The following is a 21,807-nucleotide window of genomic DNA, read 5'->3' on the forward strand; positions in this document are numbered from 1 at the left end:
TGAATTTTGCATCTCACAACATAATATAGGCATGTTTATTTAATATAAATATGTCTTTGCACCTAAATTGGAAGTAAAATCAGCATCTCAAGAAGATGCCCTATAAACATCCCAGAGTTTTGCATATGCTTTGGCACATCGACACCATACTGGACCAGATTTGGGGGTATTGACTACAGACTTCAAAGGTTCTGTCTGGGGTGAGATGTGGCATGATGAAAGCAGGTGTTGTGGGATAGAATTCTGAGCTCTTAGTGGCATTCATGGTCCCATGGGACAGTCATTGCCTCAGGAAGAATAAACAGTCAAATTGGCTTTCAGTCTAAAAGAAGTCTTATGATTAATATCAGAAACAATGTTCTTAGAAGTGAAGGTGTTTGATTTGCTGGAAAAGTATTTTAGAATATAGAAGACTAATACTTTAAGGAAGCTTGGCATAAAGTTTACACTAGAAGTTAGACAGTGAAAAAATAATAGAAAACGCAGGCTTCCTTGTCTGCAAACCAGTTACTAAAAGGATGCCTTGGCTGAGGCAGAGAGTTTCTGAGTCAGAAAGGACATGTTTGAAGGTGGTGAATCCCTGAAAAGGAGACTTGTGCCCTGCTCAGAGGTGGAGAGTATTGGATACAACTCTTAGACTAGTTGGGGATTCCAACAGATATAAGATTTTTGCTTGCTTCTGGAGCTTGTCAAGCTTCAGAAATATGAATCGTGTCCTGATGGATTTAGGGCATGAAAGATGGCACCTGGGGATGAGGGTGGGGAGTGCCTAGTAATAGGTCTGCATTTTCCTGGGCCCCAGATAAAAATATTGGAAATCTAAGTGGAATCAAGCATTAAGAACAGATACCTAACCTCACCCCCATGCCATGACACATAATCTCCTTTCTAGCCTAGACTTGAAAAACATCCTGGGCTGAAGGGGAAGCAGAGAAAATGTTGCATTTAACTGAATTTGAAACTAAAATGACTGAGAATTCTCTATGGTTTTGGCAATCAAATAGGAATTTGGAGTAGAAATTAGGTACATTTATAGAAAAAACTGTTATCATTTTTACAGAGTGGTTGGCTTTGGAAATTATTCCCCATTCCACAGATTTAGGAAGACTAAACTGATAGCAGACTTCAGGATGGATGGAAAGGGGAGACAGACAGAAAGTTCAGGCTCTCAGGGAAAATGTAAAGGAGTGAACAAAATCCACTTTGCATTTGGGGGTCAAATATTCCCTGGCATGGAGAAGAGAACCAAGCAGATGAAAAGGGATAATAAACTGTGGAAATCATCCTGCCCAGGTCTCAGTGCTTCAGAAGATGCTAGGGTTCTATCAATCAGCCAATGTTAACTTGCCTCTCTGTGGTCATCCTTTGGAACAAGAGGGTGAGTTGTATTAATAAGCAGTGATGTCCAAGAGGGGGCTGTCTGGGAGATGTACGAATTACCACGAGAGCCAGGTATTCTGCTCCTATCTTAGCCACAGCAGCTAGTGCTAGTTTAATGCAATGGCCTCATTTCTGCCATGGCTGATGCCCAAAGAAACATTACTGAGATGGGCTGAAAGGCTTCCTGGCCAAGCGAAGGTCCGCGTGACCTTCTTCAAGCCAAGGAGAAGCACTCTCTTGGAATGAGAGCACCATTGCTTGGTTTCTCTCTGGGAAATTAGCCATCAGACTTATGGAATATAACTTATTGCTCAGGAGAATCTCTCCTGTGGCAGAAAAACAGGATCAGCATGACCCACAATATCTCTTTGTTTAAGTCTTCGAATGGTTATCAGAAATGGAGCCATAGGAACATTTTTTCCCCTCATGTCTCAAATCGAACAGAACAGTTGTTTTAATTTGCTTTTTAAAGGTGCATTCATGTGATCTTTCTCTTTATGATTTGAATCAGTTGGCTTTCACATATACCTAAAGGAAGGAGAAAAATATGGAACAAGTAAAAGGGTTGGAAGTGAAGGGAAACTATGAGAGGGGTCCTGTTTTGGGGAACCTGAAAGTAAGAGTGGCTATAAGCACTTGGTTTTAGTTAGAAAGTACAAGACAACGTGTGGCGCCTAACATAATTCTTTTCTATTTTGTTATCCTACTAAAATGCAAAAAATTTCAAAGAAGTGGGGTTGCTGTCCCACTTCTAATCCAATGTTGCAGTTCAAGCATCATTTCCAAATTCCAGAGAAGAATCTTAACATTGGGATGATGCCACCAATCCTGAGTCTTTTTTCCAGGTCTTATGTGGCTCCAGTGAGAACCACAGCATTACCCCTTTGCTTCATCTCTTCCTATTTCTTTCCCTGCCTATAGCCCACTGACCATCTATCTACCTTTATTCACAGCTTAAAAATGAAATAGCAGATCATATGGAAGACTGGAGAATTACAGAAGAAGCAGGCTTCACTCCAAGCTGTTTTATTTTTTTTTCCTAAAACACTTGTCTGTTTATTTTCTTGTTCAACTCATACACACACACACACACACACGCACGCACACACACACACATACATATATATATGTATATGTATGTGTATATGTATGTGTAATGTATATATAGAGATAGATAGATATATAGATATATATAGCTAGCCACTCACACATGCAAGCATTCCAATTCAAAGGGATTGGATTGCCAAAGGCTTTACAGAACAATTACTAGACAAAAAAAAGAATAGTCAGTGAATTCCAAGGAAATTAAATACCTTTATCTTGAAAAACTGCAAGCTCACAATCAAGCTTCAAAGAAATATAAATACACCACCAGGCTGTGAAAATTAGGGTTCCCTTTCCAGGGTGAAAAAAGAGGCAGTTGGCATTGACTCACAAAATCCTTAGAGAGCAGTAAGTTTGCTTGTCTGGCACAGCGAGGAATGAAAGTGTGAGACTTCTTAGCAAGAGTATGTGTTTGGGGGGTTGGTGAGTGATGCAGGGTGCAGCTGCGAGGGGTGGGGGTAGGGGGGAGAGGAATTCTGGGGACTTTTTCCTCTCTCTTTCTTCTCAGGGGGCCCAGGCTGATTATCCTGGTTCTCTGGTTTCTCTGGGGAGAGCCAAGGCTGGAAACTCAAATGTGGGAGTTTAGATAGTGTTCCAGAGAGATGCTTGCAGAGGAAGCTACTCCTTAATCAAATCAGATTTCTGCCCAGAGACAGAAAAACTCCAGGAGAGTGCCAGAAAGCATGATCAGGAACAGAGGCAAATAGTGACCCCATGTGCCTGCATCAAAGGTCAGCAATTAAGACAGTGGCCCAACTTTGGAAACTGAGACAAGATTAAGTCAATAAATCATGATTTAAACATTTTATGTAATGTTCTCAAAGAGAGAAACGGTTTTTATCAGTGGAACTAATAGTCCCATGCATAGGTCCCTCTTTCTGGTTACTCTGGGAATGTGGATGTCCTGGGAATGAATTCAGTCATCAGAGTGCCAGGTTGAGTTCTGCAGTCGTACCTGAGGGACCCAAGCTTCTGGAAGAGGTGGTGTGGGGTACGGATCAGGGCTCAGGCTCTGGCTTCAGTTTGAATCTGGCACTTCCCCTCACCAGTCATAGGACCCTGGGCAAGTTACCTGACTCTAAGACCTGAGTTTCCTGTCACTATGGGAGTAAGAGTAGAGCTGATTTCACAGGGCAACCGACAGGATTGAATTAAAGTGTTTAGCATGATAACTTTGCTCATAGTAAACATTCATAAAAGGTGAGCTTGATTTTTATAAAAAGCATTAGTCCGGAAGTCAGATATATCTAGATTTTACATCTTAGGTGTGAAGAGTTGGGCAACTTAAGTTCTCTGAATTTTCATTTAACTGTAAAATTCAGACATTAGGCCTTCTTTACAGTATTTTAATGATAATTGAATGAGATAGGAAATATTTTAAAAAATGAAGTGCTCAAGTTCATATTTTTTTAAATTATAAAGTGCCTCTCCCATAACTTGTTTTTTTCCCTAAAACACTTGTCTATTTATTTTTTTGTTCAACTCATATATATATATACACACACACACATGCACACATGCATACATACATATATATATGTATATGTATGTGTATGTATGTGTAATGTTTATATAGAGATAGATAGATATATAGATATATATAGCTAGCCACTCACAGATTCAAGCATTCCAATTCAAAGGGATTGGATTGCCAAAGGCTTTACAGAACAATGACTAGACAAAAAAATAGTCAGTGTGTTCCTTTCCTATTCCTCTCCATCACTGCCTCCAGAATCTGCTAGATCTAGTCAACAGATGTCACAGTGAATGAAAGAAGAAATGGCAAGTTTACTATTTCACAGTTCTCAGCAGGACAAACATGACGGGTTACTTTATATTTCCTAGGAAGACCACACAGGTCAGCTCACACATAGGCATGTGAAGTTGCTATTTACAACAAATAAGTCTGTCGAGATGGGACTGAAACTGGAGGGCAACTGAGTCTGGGCTCAGCCAATAGACCAACACAGGAGTTGGGATATTTAGAATAAGTGTTTATTGTCAGAGCACCGGTGATCTGAGAAGGCAGCAGGTTAACACCTTCAAAAACTGCTTTGCCTTCTCAGTCTAGCTTAGGGAATTTAGGAGAAAATATGGGCATTATTCCAGGAGTTACATGATGGTTACAAGGCAGGGAGGTGTTCTGTTGTGCTTCATAGAGCCGTTCCTCTGGCAACATGGTCCTCTGGTGGTGTTAGCAACCCAGGATCAAAGATGAGAGTAGTTTGGAAAGAATGCTAGACCAGAAGGATTGTAAGTTTCAGGGTAATTTTGAATGGCAGGGGACGGTCCAAGTTCTGGGTCAAGCAACTGGGGACAATCTCTTGTTAAGCTATAAGGCAAAGAAAAGTGAAGCTGGGATGTTGAGAAGGCCTCTACTACAGGGGTCCCAACAGGGCCCTCCTTCAGCACCACTTGACATAGTTACACGATGTAGGTGAATGTGACTTCGAAATAGAAAGTCCTTGAAAGTCATATTGGTCAAAACATTCATGTTCTTGTCAAATGTTTCCAGTGGTGAACACTGCGCAGTGTTTTGGTACCTAGCATAGTTCTCAGTTCGTGGAAACTCCTGAAAATTTATTGATAGATGTCAAAAAACAAATATGCTGTCCCTTGATGAGATTGTGGCCCCAGTCTTACCTCTCTGCTCACCTTCCTTAGTGGTTCCTGTGGCCTCCATCTCTCCCTCCCAAGCTGCAGCTACCCCTTCCTTGTTCAAAAAAAAACTTTCCTATATCTCAGTCAAAAATTTCCGCAGTACTACCTGGAGATGTGCAAGAATTTTAAGGCCTGAGACGTACGTGCACCTGAATCCAAGAGGTGATTATTCACCAAAAGGTACTACCTTCCAGGCTGCCATTCCCCTCTGCAGTTTTAGAAACAAAGTTATTCATTTTCATTTGTTAACTATCATTTGCTGGCAACCTGTGTATGACACCAACGTTAGTATTTAACTAACCGTGAGTTTGCGGGGTCGGGGAGAGTTCAATTCTGTTTCAATTAATACAGTTTTGTGTCTGGAGCATAGCTGAAACTCAGAGACTCAAGTGTCAGGAGAAAATCTCGGTTTGAGAGCCATCTGTCTAGATGATTTCTGTGTGTTCCCATCTGAATAAGTGAAGGGAGGGTGTGATTAGATTGGCTCCCCTCTTATAGGTGCTGAAGCATATGTCAGTGCAGTGAGGGCCTGTGGTCAGGCTGGAGGGAGTCCACATCAAAGGCTGCTCTGTTGTGTGCCGTGGAAGGCATTTGACTTCTAGGAGAATAACTGATGACAGTGTTAAACAGAAATGCTGCACTCTCTTTACACTCGCTTCCCATTCCTCATGCCATCTGTTTCTCAGCTCTGACTCTGCCAGCAATCTATTCCTGCTTCCACTATCCAGTAAGTTCCTAAAGGCATGAGGGGTATAAAAGGCTTGCTCCTAAAATGAGGACAATACTCAGCCAAGAAGCAACATGCTGGATGGAGCCAACACCCATGCTTAACAAGCTGGGAAAGAAAGACTATAGGGTGTTTCAGTGACTCATGGTTTCCACCATTGGCCTGTTGAAACTTTAAAACTTCAAGTCCTCCAGGAAGCTTTCCCTAATCTAATTAAAATTATCCCAGCACAGATCACCTGTCTGCTTATAACCTCTCCCATGTCCTCACACCTGCCATGTTGTGTGTTGTCCGGTCAATGTTAGTCTCACTTTGGCCAGCTACTCAGTACTGTCTGAGCCATCTGTCTCTGTAGCCAGGTTGGGAGCACTCAACAAGGGCTGTCATACTTTACTATTATTTCAAACAAAATTTAATTAGAAATGACTACATATCACAACATGGATCCAAAGCTTATGATAATTCAGGCTTCTACATCTGGTACGTCTTTATCCTTTCTTTCTGCTCATTCTTTTAACAAACATATTGGGCTCTTAGTCCAGGCACCATTATTGAGGAGTTACAGAATTGAACAAAATATGAATTTTCCTCATGGAATTCACAGTCTAGAGGGGAAATCCAGATATATAAAATTAAACTAATAAATTATTTTATGCAGTTATTAGAGTAATATATGATGCATTACCAGTGAAACAAAAAAGCAATATAACAAAGTCAGGTAACAGCAGAGAAAATGGCCTGGAGAAAGTGACTCCTGAGCTAAATCTTAAAGGAAAGATTGAGGTTAGCCAAGTGTATGTCTGGGGATTGCGGATAGTTCCAAGCAGAGGTGCTAATAGGAGTAAAAGCACAGAAAGTAGGAACAACAATGATGTATGTTGGGATCTGTAAATAGTCCTGTGTTACTAAGGATGTGCTACAGTTAGATTTTGCATTTCAGAAATATCACCCAGGCAACTATGTGGAGAGTAGAGTTGAGGAGGACACAGCTATAAGAAGAGAAGTCATTTTGGAGAATACTGCAAGAGATAATGGGGGCCTGAACTAGGGAAGTGGTAGGAGAGATAGAAATAAGGGTAAGAAATTGAAAAGTATTTTCAAGATAAAACCAACAGGATTTGTTAATAGACCAGTACATGGAGGAGAGGCAAGTGATCAAATGCAGGAAAATGAGGAAAGAATGTGCCTCACAGGTGACCGAGAAGATTGAAAGAGAGCAGAGAGCATTGATTTTATAAAAGCCAAGAAGGGGATGTGGTTGACGATGACAAGTGCTATAAAAGGTCACTTAAGCTCAGGACTGGAAATTTTCCAATAGATTAGAAAGAAAATGTTCTGTAATGAATATGGTGAAGGAAGCTTTAGTGGTGCAAGACAAAATTGTATGAGATGAAAAGTGAATAGGAAAAACAAAAGTGAATTCAGAACATAAACATTTACTCTTTCAGTTACCATAGACAAAATTACCTAAGGCCTAAAAGTTTTTCTAGCATCTAAAATTATGTTTGCTATCTGAAGAAAATTATTAGTTTCAAAATTCAAAAAGAAAACCACAAAACTGAATTAAGACATGTTTAATTAAGTATCTCCAAAAATGTGACATTATTTCATATTCATTAATTTTTAAATTTAATATTCATAAAAATTTCATTACATTTAGAAACAATTTTTTGGTTAAATTTTTCTCATTTTGCACAATGATTGCTGAGAAATTACACTATTTATAAATTAACCATTTCTTGCCTTTCAATTACACAAGAAGCAAAAAATTTAAAAATGCGTTTAACAGAAGATGTGGGTACATTTCTTTGATTTGCTGTTATGTAAGGTGATAAGCATTTTAAGGGCTTTAAAATGTCTTAAAATAATTGTGATATAGATAACGTTCAAAAAGCTTGGGAAGGAAAGAGAAAGGATGTTCACTAAACAGAGTTAGAGGGAGAACTTTTTCCTTTTCTTTAAGAAGTGTGTGTATGTGTGTGTATGTGCTGAGGAAGAGAATTAGTGGGGAGGAAAAGATTGAGGAGAGCCAAGGTGGTGAGTGAGAGAGGCAAAGAAAGCTAGAGTCCATGGGACAGAAATAGACCTGGAGAGGGGGCAGAACACCTCCTCTGCAGAACACAAGAGAAAGTTGAGGCCCTTCAGGGGATCCTAGTCTTTTTTCTGTATCAGGCAGAACTATGCCAAAGTGGTAGGAGAGGCAGATAGTACCTCAACAGTCATTTGGGATCTGTTTACCTGAGTAGGAGGGCATCCTTGGTCACTTTCCATTTACTGAGGATATCCATTCTGCCTTTCTCCACAGGAGTCAGCTAGAGAAACTAGTTCATCTTCGGTGCTCAGTTGTACATCCCAATACTCCAGTTCTTACCACTTTTAAACCTGTGGCTGGAGCATCTGCCTGCACACCCCAACCAGATCCTTGATGCATTTCCTCTTAAGTGTCCTTGCTGTTCTCATCACCCACAAGGATCCTTATGTTTCTATGTTCAAAAACCTTCTGCCAAAATTGTCCCAGGACAAGTGTTTAAATGAACCTTAAGCACTTTCTGCCTCGTAGGTAGACCTACTCTAAAATCTACATGCTTTCCCTTAGAATTGAGTTTTAAAATAATAAAATAGAGGCTCTCATTCACATAGGTATTCCAGAGTTTACTCTGTACACCTGCAGACCAGAGTGTATAGTCTGTTTGGCACAGTCATTATGTAAGCCCTTGGAGCCATGGTAGCAGATTATTAGTATAGGCAGGCACTGCAGAGTTCTGTTATTTTAAAACCAGAACAAAAAACAATAGACATCCACTTGAGGCTTTGTGTGAGGAAACCCAAGGCATTTTGATAAGGCTATTTAAGGCTCTTTTCCAGCTTTCCAAGGTGCAGGAATAGTGTCATATTTCTGCTCTGGAACCATGGCTCATTTCTTACTATTGTGTGAAGCTGGCTTTCTTTAACGCTAACATAGCGGCAATCCTGGAATGGCACTACTGATTGAACACTCAAATGTGTAAACATTCCGGAATAACACAAGACATATGTGATCCTCTTGGCATCTTTCTGGATAAAAGATGCTTTTTAATTTATGATTGTGGCCCCTTTTGAATCAGGGGCTTGTGTGTTTATGACACTCCCCTACAGTATGGTTTTCTTAAATACCAAAAACGGTACCTAGTTATCACATTTAAACTCAAGGTTTAACACTGTGGAAATGAAACAACCATATTATTCTACAAATAATTATAGAACATATACTAAACACCAAGTATCAATGAAGATCCAATCAGAAACTATGCCTGACTTCAAGTAACTTACAGTCATGTACAATGCTTCCAAAAATACCAATATGCAAACTAATTTTAGGCCTGGCTGGAAGAGAGTTACCTGTAAAATGTGTTAAAATATAGATTCCTGGGCCCCATGTCCAGAGATATAGATTCAGTAGGTCTGGAGAAAGGACTAGAAATCTATTTTCCAAATTAGTATTTTAGTAATATGTTGACATAGATAGGTAAACATATTTTTTCTATCCATAATTTGTTTAAAAAAATTGATCTATATCAAGTAAACATATTAATTAGTAACATTAACTAAATTATATATGAAACTGCTAGAATGTACAAGTATTTTGGTATCATGACCGCATAGGCTAAATTAAAATTCTTCTGTGCCCTTTTCTAAAATGACCTTCATCCCCCACTCCCTAATACCTGTTTGGAAGCTTTTCACCAGTCTCCTCCACTTATGAGATCCCCCTCCCCTCTTTTACTCTAGTTGTGCTGCATTTTTTCCCAAAAGAATAGTTATATCTCTTCAAGGAATTTGTGTGCAGAGCATCTATAAAACTCAAGTTCTTGTCATTTAAGTGACTTGTAGCATTTTTGGTATAATGATTATGTCTCCAGTTCTTTTACACAATTTTCTCTTACAGGACTGGGAATGGAGAATATTGGTGGAATCTTTGTGGTTCTTATTTGTGGCTTAATCGTGGCCATTTTTATGGCTATGCTAGAGTTTTTGTGGACTCTCCGACATGCTGAAGCTACTGAGGTAAACCTCCAAAAGAGTATGACTTATAGTGTTGACAGAAGGGGCAAGGTTTACAGGCTTATGAACCTATAAAAGTAATTTCAGACAACCTGTGAAATCCCACATGAGGGTGGAGCATCAACAGAACAGACCCGAGCACAGAAGATATGGGTCAATATTTTATCACTTGCTAATTATGCAGCCACAGAAAGGGCATTTAACCTCTGGGTTTCAGATTCTTCTATGAAACAGCCCAGCAAATACATATGTGAAAAATTTTTTATGAACAACAAAGTCTTATACAACTACAATTTAAAATTTTATTATGAAGAAAAATAGGCAAAAGTACCAGGTTACTAATGGAAACAATTCCTTTAGTTCTTCCATCTTAAAATATGTTTTTGCCTTACAAGTAAAGATGCTTAGAGATATCCCAAATTCAGGTGAGCCGAAGAATTAGATCTCCCTTCTCAGGAATTGTAAATAAATTTAATTCCCAAACCTGTGGCTTAGAAATTGGGCTAATAAAAGTTTCAAACAGAAACTTGAGGAGTCTGAGAAGAAGATGACTTTATCCCATTCTACTTCCATTCTACCTCAGAAAAGGGGCAGAAATCCTTACACACTAATTTCATTCCTTGGTTTTAAAATTCATTAGCCTCTATCTCATCTACCAATTCTGGATCTTCCTAAAACTTCCTTTACTAATCGATGCTGGATAAACAACTCCTAACAGTGCATCAGTGCATAAGTGTACAGTGCCCTATATGTTTATGGAGTCCAGCCTTACCTAGGGCCTCAATACCACACTTCCTGCCAGTCCTTTGACCCTTCAGCACTCAGCCTCTTTCCCATTTCCAACAGGACCTCATGTCATTATCTACTCCTCACACCCCTTTGCTACTTCATACATAGAGGTTAATTTTAACTTCCACATCACTGAGAAATCAAGAGTGACCAGCCCTAAATGAAAACCCCCAACTAAAAATTTACCCACAGCTAAAGCCACCCTTGTGGGTACAGCAGATGCTCCAAAAACCATTCGATCTCTGCCTTTATCCATCTTTCCTCAGCTAATCGAAGATTAGCTTCTTTCTCCCCTTCAGTTTTTCTGCCCGCTCTCTCCCCAAAATCTAAACTTACACTCGTTTACTCTGTATTTTAAAATAATAGCAATATTTCCATTGCTGTTGCCCTCTCTCTCTCTCTCCTTTCCCAAACCAATGTGGTCTGCTTGCTTTAGTCTCCACTTCCTCACCTCTTATTCAGCCCTCAATCCAGGATTTTACCCCACCCCTGCACTGAAAGTTCTTGCTAAGAGGTCCGATCCCTTTCAATGGACAAAACCAAAGAGAACGCATTGGGCCTTACTGGACTTCGGTGTGTACCTTGACAAAGTGGACATTTTTTTTCCAGATGCTCTCTTCTCATTTGCCTTGCCTAGCACCAAGCTCAGGTTCCCTTCTACTTCTCTCTACAGCTTTATTGGCTTTCTATCTTTGTGCAGTCTTTAAATGAGTGCTATTTACTTATTTCTTATACTTACTACTTATAGAAAGAAAGACCCAGTTCCAGTGCTCCTTTCCCTGTGAGACCTTCCCTAACTCTCCTTCCTTCTTCTCTGGGCTGGAAGAGTTGGTTATTCCTCCTTCTTTCCAACACCATTGTAACCTGTGCAAAGAGTACTTATATACTATGGTGCAATTAGAAACTATGCATTTTATTTTTTTATCTCCACTGTAAGCATGCACTTAGTACATAGGTGATAGTCAATAAATACATGTTATATTCTTTTCACATCTAATAAATTAGGAAGGTGTGTTTTTGCTAATATAGTCATTATTAGTAGCACAGAGAAGTCATGTGACTTGCCTAGAGTCTTTGCTATTTAAAAACAATAGTTTGTATAGAATCCAGGTCTCAATTCTTATCTTGGGCTATATTCTTTTAGGCGATATTACCTCTCTGTACCTGCTTCAAGTAGAGGATCTGTACACATTCGGTTCCTCTCCCATGAGCTCACCTATAGTCTGAAAGTACCTTGCAATATTCAGTGATGACTCCCAATAGCTAAAACGAAGAATAGGGTCTACATTAGCCAGTTGATAGGACTGGAAGACTGGAAGAAAGAACATAAAAGAGCAGAGGCTTCTTCGCCCATCATATCTAGGAAAGTGTCCTTTCTAGCACAGGATAGAGAACTAAACAGAGTATGCATGCTCTCTGAAGTAGATAAGCTTAGGTTCAAATTATGGGTCACCTATTTATTAGTCAAGTAAGTTTTAGCAAGATATATAACCTCTGAGTCTCTGTTTCCACATCTGTGAAATGGATACAATAGTAGCAGTAGCGGTAGCAGTATCAGTAGTAGTAGTGGTAGCAGTCCAGGTTCATGATTCCTCATTCACAATTCTGAAACCTAAAAAGCTTGGAAAGTTTTATAAGTTTGACACAAATACATTTGGCAACAAAATTTGAATTGGCATAAAACTAATGTTTATGGTCTTTATCTTACAAAGTAAGAAGGTACATACATTTTGCTACAGAAATATTAATGTATTTGAATATAGGATCTGCCCCAGACTCCATAGGGTGTGATACATAATTGTTGTATGTGTATTGTCTTACCTTCCTAAAATCCAAAATATTCTGAAACACAGCTGGACCCAAGGGTTTCATATGAGGATATTGTGGATGTGTGGGAGTAGTGTTGCTAGGGCTTTTGTTCTAGATATTAGAATGAATCATCTCCAGCTCTAACTGGTTGAGTAAAAGAAATGAGAATCTGTTGCCTAAAAACAAAATGGTGGTGGAGATATGGTAGCTGTTTTTAATACTTGAAAGATTGACATACAGTAGAGGGGTTATTTATTTAGTGGACTTAAAGGTCCAAATTTAACTAGTATCAATGGATGAAAATAATCAGGGAGAGGAATTGTTAACTCAGTAGATAAAAGCAGCATTTAACAGAAATGTGAAAAAATGGTAGGGCCTCTTTCCCATGCTCTTTGAAGGTGTTCAAACAAAGATTGGGCAACCAGTTGGCAGGGTTGTTGAACGTTATGGTACAGAGCGCATATGAATATTAAATGGAAGGTGGAAGTGAGGAGATGATTTGAGAGGCCTTCGTATAATCTTTACGTTAAAGATTATATGATGCTGTGATACAGTTCCCTAAGCCTCCATCAGAACAGGCCCGCAGGGGACCCACGGGGACTGGTTCTAAGAGGTTATGCTGTAACTTCTTTGTTTTCTCCAGGTGTCCGTCTGCCAGGAGATGGTGACCGAGCTGCGCAGCATCATCCTGTGTCAGGACGGTGTCCACCCCCGCCGGCGGAGCGCTGGGGTGCCGCCCCTCCGCCCGCCTGTCCCCGAAGAGCGACGACCCAGGGGCACAGCGACGCTCAGCAACGGCAAGCTGTGCGGGGCCGGGGAGCCCGACCAGCTGGCGCAGAGACTGGCCCAAGAGGCCGCCCTGGTGGCCCGCGGCTGCACACACATCCGGGTCTGCCCCGAGTGCCGCAGGTTTCAGGGCCTGCGGGCGCGGCCGTCGCCAGCTCGCAGCGAGGAAAGTCTAGAGTGGGAAAAAACCACCAACAGCAGCGAGCCTGAGTAGCCAGCCCCCACCGGAAAGGATGCTCTGAGGCTAGATGGGGAGGCGGGAGAGTAGGGAGGGCGCTGCTGTCTGTCCAGGCCCCGCAATCGTACAGAGTCCACACTTCTCTCCGGATTTTGGATCCAGTAATTTTACAAAAGGATCAAAGATCTGACGCCCCCAGCCAGAGACAGCGCCCTGATCCAGAAACTGGGTCCACCCAGGGACGTTGCAGCCGAGTGGGGAAGGGACATTCTCCCGACCTCAAAAACCACAAGGAAGGGACATTCTCCCGACCACAAAACCACAAGGACGCATCTTTTTCAGTGGGCTTTTCCCTCTGGCCAAAATGATAGAATCTGGGGTGGAGTCCTTGCCCAGACAGGACCAATGAATTGGTAGAATCATCAGTGGAATTTCCCCTTAGGAGGGGGCCGTTGTACCCTGGGTCTAGTTCTTACAGGAAAAAATAATCATAATTAATAATAATAATAATAAACTCAACAGGGAAGTTTTTCTTTTCTGGTTTTATATGTTTTTGTTAATGTTTTTCTTTTGTTTCCCCTTTTCTCTCCTTCGTCCCTTTTATTCTTTGTAGTCTTCTCAATTCTATTCACTTATTTTGTTTATTTGGAGAGGAAGGCTGGGTTAGAGAATGGAAGTCTAATAATACCTAATTCTTTTTCCTAAATTTTGGGACATGGAACGGCCCATGCGTCAGATTTCAGGTGCTGAACTCTCTTTTCTGTGTGGTGACTGGGGGCATGAGTGTAGGAGAGGGTCTTGGGAAGAATAAGGTTGAGAGTCTCAAATAAAAGTCCATTAAAGTAATTTTTAAAATGCTAAAAACCAGTTAACTCATAGTTTACTCAAGACTTTGAAATGCCTGGGGTTTCAGGGGTTAATATGTCTTTTCTTTCTTTCTCTTTCCAATTTTCCTATTATTGGGTTTGATTTGGTCTTTTCTGAATGTGATCTCTGAAGAAAAGAGACGGGTCAGGAGAGCAGAGTGCATAATTTGGGCCCTTGTCTAAGAAGCAGAGAGGAGAGAGATAACTTCTCAAAACAAGGCCTTGGCTTCAGATGGAATGTGTTGTTCACAGAAGAGGAAGCAGGAGCCACCCTGTGTGTGGGGTGCACATTTTGTCAGCTGCATCTCTTTTTAAACAAACTCAGTAGCTGCCTGTGAAGCCAGGCCCCAAGGCTATCATGGATTGGGTTATTTCTTGCTACCAGACATCAGACCTGAGTGCGTGTGCGTGTGCGTGTGTGTGTGTGTGTGTGTACACGTGCATGTGTGTGCTTATTAAATGGCAAGACGTTAACGAATCAAGAATTTGCCATGTTCCTGGGAGAGAGGGGTGTCTCCTAGACAATACACAGGCCTGGGAACTAGGAAGTCTTGAGTCCTAACCTCAACTTGGGTAGTATCCCCGTTGTGCGACTTTAGTAAACCACTAAACTTCTCTCCCATCCACAAAACCAGAGTTACGGATGCTTTCTAGGCTTTTAAATGGCTAATAGTCACCACTCTGTTTGTCAGATGTTTGCAGGGTCCAGGGCACTCAGATGATGGAAGAGGCAAAGTTTTCAACAGCTGTTTGACCTTTGCTTGCCTTTGCCAATTGGGAGTTTCATGCAAAGTTTTCATTTTCAGATAGAAAACAAATTCTATGCAATTTCTGATTGTTAACTTAAAAAAAATCATGGTGAGCGATAAATAAATAGCCGCTACTACCACCTCCACCACCATCTTTAATCAAACTGTCCTCACATTGTTTCTGTTCTGAATGTACTAAAATAAAGACATCTTTGGAAGATGATGAGCTTAATTCTATGGTTTTGCTATGTGGGTAGGTCAACATCCTCTTCATGCCAAGACAATTAGAGCTACCATTCTGGACATCAAATGGTACCCTGATTATTCCTATAACAGATGCCAGTTTTGTCTTAGGCTGACCGTCTCTCAATTTTTTTTCCCTCCTTAATCGCTAAATAACAGCAAGCTGTGCAAGGCATGAGTATTTTTAAAATCTTGCTTCAAGCTTTGTGGAGAAACATAGATTTGGTGGGAAGGGCACCTAGAGGCTTACTGACCACAGACCCCAATGGTGCCACACTACTCTAACCCACAGTTCCATCCCTTGCTTCTGACAATGTGGTCCCTACTGTCAGGTCACATTTGGGGTAAGGGTTGTTTTTTAAAAAAACCCATTTTTATAAGCAGGATATCTTGATCAATAACAAACTTTTAAAAATGGCTTAGTGAAATAAATGTCTCCATGAATCATTTATAAAATCTGTTCATTTCACCGTGTGGACTAAAGATAAGACTGACAGTGCTAGACAGTTTCTATTCGCTGCTGAGAAAATCACTGCACCTCACTGAAGCTGGTGAATGAATTTGCAACTAGCTAGTTCTCTTCCTCAGTTTGTCTCCATGTTTTATCTGTTAGTCATGGTCTTTCTTTTCCATTCTGTATTTTCTGTCTGACTCTGGATACTGTATAAAACAGTTTTATTTTTGTCTGTTTGTCTTTCTTTGACTGAAATATTTACAATAAAACAGAAACAAACCCTGAAATGTTAGTGATGGATGAAAGCTATTTTGGTTTGGAAAGAATGATTTGATGTGCCTAATATCCAGGCACTCTAAAAAGCAAATAAAAATATAAATCCACTTTGTGTCTTCCCCTCTACCTACCCTTCTCTATTCCTCTCTATACTGCCCTCCCCACTCCTCTACCCCCTTTGGCACTCTCTTCAGATCCCATGAAAGTCTAGGTGGCTTCTTTCAATTGTAGTCCTGGAAGTCTGAGCCAGTCTCCGCACCCCCCCCCCCACCAAACAGATACATATGTTAATGAAGTTCAGTATTTGTAAGGTTTTGTCTTCCTAACTGTACTTTCACAGAATAGTCATCTATTGATACCTAGGGTAACTCTAGTCAGATATCCACCCAGATTCCACTGGGAGCTTGAAGATTACATCAATTAAAATATAATACTTTGCTTTATTTCTTTTAATTGCCTTGCAAAGCCCCAATGGTTACAAGATCTCTACCTTAGAACTCAGGTAGGGTGTAAGTTGAGCATGTAGATGGCTGAAAATCTTTTGGCTTTTTCTAATCCAGCGCTCATATGAGAATATCCATCCTGGGAACTTGCCAACCAGCCCTCTTATTGGTTAGGTGAGACCGAAATAGCATGATAACAAATCTACCTGGGGCCACTCTGTGAAAGTTCATTAGTTTTGGATTCCAGGGAGTTTAATTTTCTTTTGGAATCCAAGGGGACTTCCCCATGGCGTAGGAGTCAAATACACGAGGCTAGAAAGGGTTTGGGCATTTCAGACCTGGCAGATTGGTTTGACTAAAGCTTTGAGAGAACTGTTTGTGGCCAATGGGCTGTGCGCAGAAAGGTAAAATAGTCTGGAAATGATAAGGGAGATCTGATTCTCTGACTGGTTGTCAGCTCTCTTGGGGTAATAACAAAGAGGCCTGTTTGGAAAATTCAGAGAAGAAATCCTTTCATAAAGATTTTGCTTAAAGCTAGTGCTTCTTATGGGGACTTCTCAAAGAGAAAAATTAAACCTTTAATTGCCACAAGCTATGAGTTCTTCCCAATGCCTTTCTGTGAAAAGTGACTTTCCCCCTACAGGCAAGTCCCCCACCATTACTCAGACAGAGCACCCTTGGGGGCTGCCAACCCAACCATCCTACAATTTGTCCTCAAAGATGGTGATGTTATGCTTTCAGAAAACTCATCTCATAGGGGAAAACATATACATATATATTATACATTATTTATATACATTATGCGCACACACACACACATAAATTTATTGTTATTATATGGCTTTCAGAGGAAAAACATCCCAAAGTGTTAGAACTGAAGGATCAACAACCCCATTGTAATTTAAGGGCAACCAGGCAAGAGAAGCTCGTCATTACTGGTAGAATATTATTGTTCAAAATTTTTAAATTCCATATCAATTTCTAGATCTGAAGAATGAATAGAAAAATACTAATATTGTTAGTATTGAGCATGTAGATGGCATGAGCATGTTATCACTGCACAAATAGCAGAACTAATGCTGATATCAAGAAATCAAGAAAGAATTCTGTGAAGGCAATATAGTAGAAAATAACCTCTCTGAACAAAAATGGCAGGAGAGTTGAGGCCCTAAGAAAGGGCATAAAGAAACTAAGCATATAATCTTCCCATAAATTAACTAATAGCATGTATACAAACATTTCAATGACTGGGTTTTACTAAAGTGTGTCAGGGTGCATTATGACTGATGTGTCCGGGGATTTGACCCCATTAACAAGTTAGAAGTTTAAAATCTGTATTACAAAGGATGAAGGTCAAACACATAACTGTAATGATCCTCTTGCTAGAAAATTAGCTATAAAATTCTACCCACTTCTTGTGCCCAATCTAATGTTCTCTCTTGATCCTGTCAAAAAAGTAAGAGGGGAACAGGGCCTAAAGGACCTCTCGTCATACATTGGTGAGTGACCTTAAGAAGGTATTTCTTTAGCACACAGCATCACATTAGATTCTGTGGAAAATTAAGAAATAGTAAAAAAAAAAAAAAAAAACAAAACAAAAAACAGTACTCTATTTTGGAAGATCAAAGTTACCTGTAAGAAACAGTGAAAGTAAACCACAAAATATCAAAGTGCTGAACTGTATGATTTGGAATATAAAACATGCAAAAATTCAGAGAGGCTAAAGATTCTAGGTAATTGAGATAGGCCTTAGTGGAGGAAGCAGGATTGTGTCTTGCATTGTTAAAAATATTTTTGAGAGAGTGGCGAACACACAATGCAATATACAAATGAAGCATTATAGAATTGGACACATGTAAATTTTTTTTTTTTGATATGTAGAAAAACAAGATTTGCTTTATCTCCCTTGAGTGAAATATGGTTAATTCATGTTGATGAATTCAATACTCTGCTGATAAGATAATTTGGTGGTGGTGGTTGTTTTATTTTCACCCACAGTGTGGTTTTGGCAGTGTTCCCCCCTCCCCCCGCCCCCGCCCCAGGATTGTGGCTCTTATAATATGTTTCTTGTTTGCTGCCAACACTGATTAGAGATTTTCACCACTATCCCATCATCCATGGGCTTCTTTAAGTTGTATTAGTGGGATTAGCTGCAGGGACAAAAAAACGAGCCCTAAAAAATACAGAAAGACTAAATGAAATAGCAATGAAGTGGCCCAAAGTAGGCTCAGAGCTCTTTTAAAAATTTTTATTTTTTAATCACATAATTTTAAAATTGGGTAGGAGTGTGAATACAGAATGACAATGTGTTACCAATGTGAAAATTAATACAGAATCAAACCCCCAAATTTCTGATGTACAGGAACATTTAGAAAAGTTTTCCTTTTCAGTCCATTAAACTACCCTGTTGTTCATAGCATATGGAATAAGTCTGGAAAGTGATTCTATTTGGATTGTTCTAATTAGATTCTTAGTAGCTTCTTCATTAAAAATAACAGTATATAACTTCCATTTCTATATCATCTGTATTTCTGTAGCAGAAAGTAAGCACAGAAAATCATTTTAAATCAACAAAACTTGGTCAAATGTGAAGGTCAAAGGAGAGAAGTCACAAGTAGGTGAATAGCACAGGGCAATATTATCAGGAGCCTGTGCATGCCCACACACTCAAATGTGACAGGGCTTGAAAAACTAGCTTAAAGAGGATCAGATGAAAAATAGTTCTGTACAGAGGGACTTAAAGTTATTTTTTGTTTGCTGCTTCCCCCTTCTTTTATATAAGCTAAACTGGTGTGGATGGAGAAGAGGGGGGCAGTTTGGCATAGACCTGCAGTTGCCTGTCAGTGGTCCTTATGTTCACTTCAAAAGAGAAGACAGTCTCCAGCCTTTCTCCCTGCTTCTAGGGTTAGTCTTCCAGCTTTTAGTGGCTTAGTTTTTACCTGAAAGGTCTTTGATGTAATTTATTTCTAAGCCAAATATATTTGTAATGCATGAAATAAAGGTGTTCTTTTTTCCACTTCCAATTGACTGAGAAAATGCCTGAAGTGACTTCTTAAAACCTCTCCCCTCCATCTCCATTCGGTGCAAAATAAAGTTCCTATCATTAATAAGGCCAGACAAAGCCTCCTGCCAATACTGTTATTGAACTCACTCAGCAAGAACAAAAGCAATGCCGCTCAACTTTTATTTACTTCATGCTTAGCAATGGCCTTGTCCATTTCAGGCAGAAAATAATTTTCAGAAAGGTCAGTTCATGAAATTGTTAAAATTTGAGTGATTAGGCAAGCCAATAAATTACAGAATTCAGAAACAACATTTTCAGTCAGCTACCATATCTTTTGTTTCAAATAAAACAGCAGATTTGCCAAAGTTACCATTATTTCCAGAGGATTTTAGGCCCCCTCTGCAATCTATCCCCTGCTGATCTTTCAACCTTATCCTGACACTTTTCTTATCTACCTTTCATCTCACCCTGCAGTCAAACCACACCACTTGCTACTCTGTACAGATCCTATTTCTCCCATGCTTTTCTTCTCTACCTTTGTTTTGGCAGTTCCCACTCCCTGAAATGCCCTTCCTATTCATCTTTGCATGGCCAAAGCTTACCCATATTTAAGATTCAACTTAAATATCATCTCCGCTGTGAAGTCTTCAATGATCCCCATCCACAAAGGAGTAAGGAAATAAATTCTCTCTCCTGAACATTCTCAATCTTTCTTTATGGCCCTTACCACTTTCTACATTGAATTAGATATACTTGATACATATGCTGTTCCTTTTACTCCCACCTACCAGAGTAAGTGCAGAGAAATGCCTTTTTCCTCTTTTATTCTTTTACACTGTGTAGGATTCCTTGCACATACTTGGTTCCCAAGACTGAGTGAGGCAAATTCAACTGAAGGCAAATGTACATAAAAATGCTGCAGGTGTGAAACTGAGAGTCAAGAATATGCTAATATACCCTTGATTTAAAGCAACTGTGCATAGAACAACTTAATAATTTATAACAGCAAAAATACAATTCTATTTATTTTACTGGGCATGAACCTGGTAGGGAGGGTAGGTTGATAATATTTGTACACTGGTGGAGAGCTGGCTTCAACTGCTAGGCATGAGGGAATGTTTTCTTCTGGTTATCTACATGCCTTCTATACAGGATATAGGAATTTAGCCTCCCAACTCCCACACCGGTTTTTTAAAAACTCAATCAGCCTTCTCCCTTCTCTCCTCATATCCTCAAAAAGTGATTTCTGCTCCAAAATAAAATTAACAAAACATAGTTTATGGGCTATTCATTTCAATATAAGTCCATCAAGGCAATACTTGTTCAGAAAAAATGCAACCTTACTTACCAAAATAATCAAAATTAACTTCAATTTCCTCCTTACTCGCCAAGAAAACTGAAAAAATTTCCCCTTGATGGCTTGCTTTTAAAATTTGAAAATACCATAACAGTTTGAAGGTCAATAAATTATAGCTCTAGCATGTGAACTTATTACCACACTGGGAAATCTAGTCAGTTTTGATGAGTTTAGAAAGAAACTGCATTTTCCTAAGCATTAGTATTTAGATCAAAGAAAAAGGAAGAGAGTGGAGGGAAGGAATCAGCATTTATTTCTTCAATATCAGCTACATGACAAACACACTACAAACATTTGTTTATTTAATCCACATGATAGCAATCTCAATGAAATATTACCATGATTAGGAGAGAAAATGAAAACTTCCAGTAGTTAAATAACATGTTCAAAGTCCCACAGCTAGTAAAAGACAAAGCTGTAACAGAGAAAGGCAAAGATTCAAACCCAGTTCTCTCTGTCTCGCTTGCCAGGATATTGTTCACTGCGTCAAACCACCTAATCCCTTCTGGGGGTGTTGCTCCAGAAAAGATAGAACAGTAGTAGGGTTCCACATGTACTTGATTTTTATTAGCTTTTTGTTGTTTTTTGTTGTTAAAGAAGATAAATCATTTTTATTCTGTAACTTTGTTCACCCCTAATATTTTGCATTAGTTTTGAAACAACCTGTTTCTGTAAATGCTCAGATATCATCAGAGTTGCTAAATATATTATTCAAGAAATGGAATTTTATTTTACTACAAGAAGTTTTTTATTAGATTCTCTAATAGTGTTTCTTATTAATGACAATGAAGATTAATAGTTTTAATATGGCACATCTTGATAAACCAGTACAATCACTTAAAGATGTAAGCATTTAGCTGTTCTCTGTTTTCTTCCAGAGGAAGAGAGTCCTGTTCAGTGATCTGAGATAACAATCTAAATGAGGGAAAGTATATATTAG

At 39.5% G+C, this 21,807-nt stretch overlaps 1 protein-coding gene across 20 annotated transcripts in view; it reads left to right on the forward strand.

The window, feature by feature from the left end:
* The window catches only part of GRIK4 (glutamate ionotropic receptor kainate type subunit 4), a 444,032-nt gene extending 427,762 nt beyond the window's left edge, over window positions 1-16,270 (forward strand). For 19 of the 20 annotated variants that reach the window (XM_036221747.1, XM_036221742.1, XM_036221744.1 and 16 more), the window contains 2 exons: window positions 9,798-9,916; window positions 13,155-16,270. In XM_036221747.1, coding sequence (XP_036077640.1) covers window positions 9,798-9,916; window positions 13,155-13,511 — 476 coding nt within the window. In that variant the 3' untranslated portion in view covers window positions 13,512-16,270. The remainder of the gene's footprint in view (window positions 1-9,797; window positions 9,917-13,154) is intronic. The other variant, XM_036221749.1, reaches the window with a different exon arrangement.
* The last annotated feature ends 5,537 nt before the right edge of the window (window positions 16,271-21,807 follow it).

Source organism: Rousettus aegyptiacus, unplaced genomic scaffold, assembly GCF_014176215.1.
Source record: "Rousettus aegyptiacus isolate mRouAeg1 unplaced genomic scaffold, mRouAeg1.p scaffold_m13_p_5, whole genome shotgun sequence".
NCBI classification, from domain to species: domain Eukaryota; kingdom Metazoa; phylum Chordata; class Mammalia; order Chiroptera; family Pteropodidae; genus Rousettus; species Rousettus aegyptiacus.